General features: G+C 42.0%; 1 protein-coding gene across 1 annotated transcript in view; it reads right to left on the reverse strand.

Moving 5' to 3' along the window:
• SNUPN (snurportin 1) overlaps positions 1-7,355 on the reverse strand; it is a 38,467-nt gene that overhangs the window by 13,088 nt on the left and 18,024 nt on the right. The window contains exon 5 of the mRNA XM_015571030.1: positions 5,519-5,616. Within this exon, the coding sequence (XP_015426516.1) occupies positions 5,519-5,616 (98 nt within the window). The remainder of the gene's footprint in view (positions 1-5,518; positions 5,617-7,355) is intronic.

A 7,355-nucleotide genomic window follows, 5' to 3' on the forward strand; every position in this document is an offset into this window, starting at 1 on the left:
CCCGATGGAAAACGCCAACCGCGCCCTCCGCCGCCGCCCGCTCCGCGCACTCCGCACCTCAGAATTTGACTTCAGCACTGCGCCTCCTCTGAGTGTCCGTATGCATTACTCTTTCCTCCTAGTTGTAGGACTTCCACTCAGCCCGCGTTCCTGTGGGTCTGGGTGATGTCCATTCCGTCTTTTAGTTTCACTTTTGAAGTGGTTGTTCGAGGCAGCAAACTCCGGCGTTAACCTATGCCGCCATCTTGGTTCTCCTATTTTTTCTTTCTGACCTTCAATTCTAAATATAGCTTTGCTAGGTAAACTTGGTCATAGGTTCTTGCTATTCATCAATTTGAATATTTCTTGCCACTCCCTTCTGGCCTGCATAGTTTCTGTTGAGAAATCAGCTGACAGTCGTATGGGTACTCCCTTGTAGGTAGGTAACTTGATTCCTAGGATCCTCTAGTCTACTGTTGAATCTCTGTATATTATTCTTTATTTCAGTCAGTGTATGCTTAATTTCTGACTGGTCCTTTTCTATGCTTTTGGCATTCTCATTAAGATCCTTGAAGGTCTCACCAAGTTTCTCAGAGGTTTCTAGAAGATTCTTGAGTAACCTTATGACTGTGGTTTTGAACTCTATATCCAGTATTTTGCTTTCTTCCATTTTTTTCATTTGTGACATATTTCTTTGTCTCCACATTTTGGTTGCTTCCCTGTGTTTGTTTCTATGTATTGGGTAGTTGCTAAGTCTCCTTGAGTTCACAGAGTGGCCTTGTGTGGTAGGTGTCCTATAGGGCTCAGGGGCTCAGGCTCCCCAGTCACCTGAGGTGGACACTCTTGGTGCACCCCTTTGTGGGCAATGTGCACAGTCTTGTTGTAGTTAAGCCTTGATTGCTGTTGGTATCACTGGGAGGAACTGACCTCTAGGCCAATTGGCTGTGAGGACCAGCTGTGTCTATAATGGAAGAGCTGCTGTGCAGGAGACATTCTTATGGGGCAGGAGTTGCTTCAGTGGTGCTGAGTCTGCCCCTTGAGTGTGTCGCTTAAGGATGTGAACAGTTGTAATCTGGTATGGTCTCACACTGACCACTGGGTACAATGGCTCTTGGATCTCCAAGGAGGTGCAAAGTCAGCCACTTCCTGGGGCCACTAGCAGGAGCTAGAGAGATCTGCAGATTCCTCCTCTTTGTATCAGGTTTGGAAGTGCCCAGATGAGGCCTAGCTGTGAAGCAAGGGAGGCTGCTGCTACTGGCCTTGGGCCTTCTTATGATAGCTTAGGGGCTCCCTGACCCAGCTGCTGCCTGTTTGACAGGTTTTAGGCTGAGAAAGGGCAGGCCATTCATATGCAAAAGCCTCTGCACACAGCTTGGGTGAGGTTGTAAATTGGGTGGGTGGGGGTTTCAGGGAATCACCAGGGCAGAGCAAAAAACAATGGCTGCCAGTCAGCCCTGCACCACAGAGGTCCCGGCGCAGGAGCAATGACTGCTGTGAGCACCTCCATCTGAAAGAAAACTGCCCTCGAGTTCCTGCCCCGATGCCAGATACTCCAGTTTCCCCCCGTATGTGTCTGGGTCCCCCAGAGTCTCGCCTGGAACTGGAGTTCAGAGCAAGCAGGAGTTTGTATCTCCCTCCCAATTAAAAAAGCAGCGCACCTGGGTGCCAGCCCGTTCTGTGCCTCTGCACTTCCTACCAGTCTCAATGAGCTTTCTTCTTTACCTCTCTGGTTGTAGTACTTCCACGCAGCCAGCTTTCCCGTGGTTCTGGATGATAGCTGTTCTGTCTTTTAGTTGTAATTTTGATGTGGTTGTGAGAGGCAGAAAGTACAGGTATTTACCTATGCCACCATCTTGGTTCTCTTTACTTCACTTTTAAAATAAAAATTTTTCTTTGCCCTGGCTGATGTGGCTCAGTTGGTTGGGTGTTGTCCTGTGCACCCAAAGGTTGCCAGCTCAATTGCTGGTAGGGGCCATGAAGGAGGCAGCTGCTCAATGTCTCTATCAATATTTTTCTCTCTCTCCCTTCCCCTCTCCAAAAACCAATAAAAATGTATTTTTTTAAATAAAAAAATTATTTTTTAATTAGAGTCAACATACATTATATTAGCTTCAGGAGGGTCATAGTTATTAATCATCTATGAAACTTATGAAGTGATCACCCTGATATGTCTAGTCCCATCTGATACCAGTTATTATATTATTGACTGTATTCCCTATTCTGTACTATACATCCCCATGACAATTTTGTAACTGCCAATTTGTACTTTTTAATCCTCAAAATATGTAATGCTTGATGAATTTGTATGTCATCCTTGCCCAAAGGCCATGCTAATCTCTGTAGCATTCCATTTTAGTATGTGTGCTGCTGAAGGAAGCAACAGATTTCCTTCTCTTTTTTTTCGGTGTTAAAAATAAATTTTTTAAAAAGTTTTTATTGATATGAGAGGAAGGAAGACACAGATTTGTTGTTTCACTTATTTATGCATTAATTGATTGATTTTTGCATGTACCCTGACCAGAGACCAAACCCACAACCATGGTGCATAAAAAATTAACACCCAACACCTATTCTGGCGGCAGCGGGGGTGGGGGGTGGGGGGGACGACAACGACGGACTCAGGGAGCAACCGTGCAACCCCAGCCAGTGCAACAGCTTTACTTCTCCCTTTCCAATTTGCATGCTTTTTATTTCATTTTCTTGTCCGATTGATGTGGCTAGGAGTTCCAGTATTATGTTGAATAAAAGTGGTGCAAATGTTATATTGTTCCTAGTTTGAAAGAAAACACTTTTAACTTTTCCCCATTGGCTATGAAGTTAGCTGTGAGTTTGTCATATATGGACTTGATTGTGTTGAGGTACATTCCCTCTATTCCAACTTGGCTGAGACTTTTTATCATAAAAGACTGCTGAATTTTGTCAAATGACCTTTTTATTGATTTTAGAGAGAGAGGAAGGAAGAGACAGAAAGAGAAATATTGATTTGTTGTTGCACTTATTTATGCATTCATTGGTTGTTTTTGCATATGCCCTAACGGAGATTGAACCCACAACCTTGGCATATTGGGATGGTACTAGTCAACGGAGCTACCTAGCCAAGGCTCATTTGCCTTTCCTGCATGTGTTAATATGATGATATGAGGTTGTATCATGTTTACTGATTTGAAGATATTGAACCAACTTTGCATCCTAGCAATAAATCCCACTTGGTCATTAAAAAATCTTTTGAATGTATTGCTGAATTCAGTTTGCTAAAAATTTGTTGAGGATTTTTGCACCTATGTTTGTCACAGATAATGGTCTGTCTATACATATCCTTTTTGTAATGTCTTCATCAGGGTTGAAATGATGGTACTCACATCCTCATAAAATGAGCTTGGGAGAATAGGTGTTAATTTTTTGAATGTTTGATAAAACTCACTTGTGAGCCAACCGGTTTAGAGCTTGTATTTGTTGAGAGTTTTTTGATTACTGATTTCGTTTCAGTTGGTAGTAATTGGTATATTCAGATATTCTGCTTTTTCTTGATTCAGTCTTGGAAGATTGTATGTTTCTAGAAATTTATTCATTTCTTCCAGATTGTCCAATGTGTTGGCATGTAATTTTTTGTAGTATTTTTTTTATAATTCTTTGTATTTCTATGGTGTCAGTTGTCACTTTCATTTCTGATTTTATTTATTTGGGTACTCTCTTTTTATTCTTTTAAAATCACCCAAACACATGTTTTTTATTGATTACAGAACAAAGATGGGGGTCGTGGGGAGAAACGGATCAGTTGCCACCCTTACACACTCCAACCTGGAAAAGAACCCACAACCTAGATATGTGCCCTGACTGGGAATCAAACCCACCTTTTGGTGTATGGGACAATGCTCCAACCAACTGACCAGGGCTTTTTTCCTTTCTTCTTTCTCTTCTTCCCTCCTTCTCTCCCTCCTTCCTTTCCTATTTTCTCTCCTTCCTTCCTTCCTTCCTTCCTTCTTTCCTTCTTTCCTTCCTTCCTATTATTTATTTATTATTTGCATTTTTATTGACTTCAGCGAGGAAGGGAGAGGGAAGGCCATTGCTCTATCCACTGCGCCAAACCAGCTAGGGCAGGCTCTTTTCTTAAAAAAAAAAAGTATTGATTTCAGAAAGGGAGAGAGGGAGATAAAAACATCAGTGATGAGAGAATCACTGATCGGCTGCCTCCTGCACGCTCCCTACTGGGGGTTGAGCCTGCAACCTGGGCATGTACCCTGACCAGGAATCGAACTGTGACCTCCTGGTTCATAGGTTGACATTCAACTACTGAGCCACACTGGATGGGCTACTCTTTTATTCTTGAAGAGCCTGGTTAAAGGATTATCCATCTTGTTTATCTTTTCAAAGAATCAGCTCTTGGAACCTTTTTTAGACTATTTTTGGTTTATTTCCACTCTCATCGTTATTATTTCCTTCCTTCTACTCACTTTGGGATCTGTATCTTGTTCTTTTCCTAGCTCCTTTAATTGCAAAGTTAGACTTTGAGATTTTTTTATTGTTTCTTTAGGTAGGTCTGTACTGCAATGAATTTTCCTCTTAGGACTTTTACTTAATGTGTCCCATAGACTTTGGGTTGTTGTGTTTTCATTTTCATTTGTCTCAAGATAACTTTTGTTTTTTTCCTTGATCTTGATTTGATGCTTTATTTGATTTCAATCTTCTTAAGTTCATTGAGACCTGTTTTCTGGCTTAACATGTGATCTATCCTGAAAAATGTTTCAAAAGCACTTGAAAAGAATGTATATTCTACTGCTTTGAAGTGAAATGCTCTAAAAATATAAATTGAATCCAGCTGGTTTAATGTGTCCTTTAAGGCTCCTTTCCTTGTTGATTGTCTTCTGGAAGATCAATCTATAGATTGCTTTGTTTGATGATGGAGTGTTAAAGTCCCCTACTATGACTGTAATTCTGTTGATCTCTTCCTTAGAGAAGCTAAGGTCTGTCAATTTTTGCTTCATATAGTAGGTGCTGCTATGTTGGTTGCATAAATGTTTACAAGTATTATTGGATAAATCCCTTATGTCTTTTTATTGGAGCACTTAATCCATTTACATTTAAAATGACTGTTGATAGTATGTACTTATTCCCATTTTTTTATTCACAATTGTTCTTTTTCCCCTGTACTGACTTTCTGCAAGAGTCTACTAGATGATGTCTTACATTTCACCTTCTCTATCTTGATCAAAGGCATTCCCTTCACCTACAATCTTCGCTGACAACAATCCTCCCAAGACTCTGGAGAGGGCAGTGGTCAGCTGCAACTTATACAAAGTCCTAGCCTACCCTTCTGCCCTGTTTCTATTTTTCCTCCCCTCAAGAATTTACTATATTGTGCTTGCTTCAGCAGCACATATACTAATACTGGAACAATACAGTGATTAGCATGACGCCTGTGCAAGGATGACCTGCAAATTCATGAAGCATTCCATATTTAAAAAGAAAAGCTAACTTAAACAAACTCAAAGATGCAAGAAATGGAGAAAACAGAACACATGAGGAGATTATTGTTCCTTACCTGGCAGTCATAAAAAGGGTGGCCCCGCCAGCACATCACATCCAGAATGTAGTAGGTCTGCTTCGCCTCACTGTAAATGCAGTCCAGAATGGTATAGTCTGAGACACAATACAGAAAGTCAGTACAGGGTGCCCTTCCAATCAGGGTTCCCTCCACCACAATCTAGGAAGCCCATCTTAGGGCTTGGGAACGGAATCCAATAATCCTTGGTACTTGGAGCAAGCACCAGCAGTAAGGTATGAGAATTCAGTGGGGAAAGCATTCCTCATGATGCAGCTGAAGAATGGTGACCTGAGGTAGGACAACACAGGAGGGATCAAGGCAACTCTTAAGCCAAGTGGAAATTCTGAGCTTTTATATAAATTGGGACATTTACTTACAGAAGCTCAAGTTTGAAAGCGAGTAATCATCCATTTTAGTTTGTAATTACTTTTGAGTTCCTATCATGGGCATTGTGTTCTGTGGGGGACATTAACTGCATGTAGTCCCTGCCTTTAAGAAAGTTACAATCTGCCCTTGCCAACATGGCTCAGTGGTTAGAGCATGGGCCCGTGGACCGAAGAGCTGCAGGTTTGATCCCCGGTAGGGGTGCGGGGGGCAATCAATCAATGTGTCTCTCTTACATGGATGTTTCACTCTCTTCCCCAACCTTCCATTTTCTCTTAAAAATAGGAGAAAATACCCTTGGGTGAGGATTAACAACAACAAAAATCATAATCCAGTTAAGGAGATAAGATGATCACAGAGGGAAGAACCAAGAGCTGAACTATAGTGCAAACTAACAATAGAAATTCCAGAAAAAAAGGGATTGGAACAGCAGGGAGTGCGTCATAGAAGACATGTGATATAAACACAGTCTTCTGGGTTAAGAATTAAAACAACAGGGCAGAGGGGTGGGAGGGCCTTCCAGGCCAAAGTACTGAATTGACATGAGAAAAGGCACAGAGGTAAAATAAATTGGGTACATGAGGGGAGCAAAAAGGCAAACCAGTGGAACAGAGCTAAGGGTGGACATGGAGAGTAGGGGAACGATACAAAGATGGGTAGACCAAAGCCCATGTGTGAGGAGCTCTAAAAGTCAATAGAGCAGTCTGGGCTCAGTACTAAGGACATGAGGAACCAGCAAGGGAGCCTCAGCAGGCAAGGAAGAGAGCAGGGTTCAGCCCAGCTCTGCCACTTTGTCACTAAATGACCATGAGCAAGTTATTTCACCTCCATGATTTAGTCTCCTCAGCTAGGCTCAGGTGGGAGAGAGAACCTAAGGTTAGGACAACGATAAAGGAAAAAAGGGAATTCGGCAGGGAAGCCCCAGCAACATCTTACTGTACATTACACTCAGCATTCTAAGGGACTTTCCCCAATAAACTGTAGTTGTCACCTTGTAATGGCAGTTCATGGGAAAGGCATGTTAATTTTAATTCAGGGATTTTTTTTTTGCCAAGCAGGCCTCATTAGGCTGCATCGAACTCTGCAGCTAGCTACAGAGGGCTGAAATTGAAGGAGATGGCCTGAATTCAGTGGGCAGGACGGTGCCTATGAAGTTTCAAAGGCATGCTTTCAAAGTGGATCTTTAAAACAAATGACCAAGAAACTTACACTATCTTTTTTTTTTATTGTATTTATTTTATTTTTTTACATTTTTTAAAAATTAAATCTTTATTGTTCAGATTATTACAGTTGTTCCTCTTTTTCCCCCCCCCATAGCTCCCCTCCACCTGGTTCCCACCCCATCCTCTGCCCTTACTGCCCCCACTGTCCTCATCCATAGGTGTATGATATTTGTCCAGTCTCTTCCCACACCCCCACCCCATTTCCTCCCGAGAATTGTCAGTCCACT

The sequence above is a fragment of the Myotis davidii genome, unplaced genomic scaffold (genome assembly GCF_000327345.1).
Source record: "Myotis davidii unplaced genomic scaffold, ASM32734v1 scaffold687, whole genome shotgun sequence".
Classification (NCBI taxonomy): Eukaryota; Metazoa; Chordata; class Mammalia; order Chiroptera; family Vespertilionidae; genus Myotis; species Myotis davidii.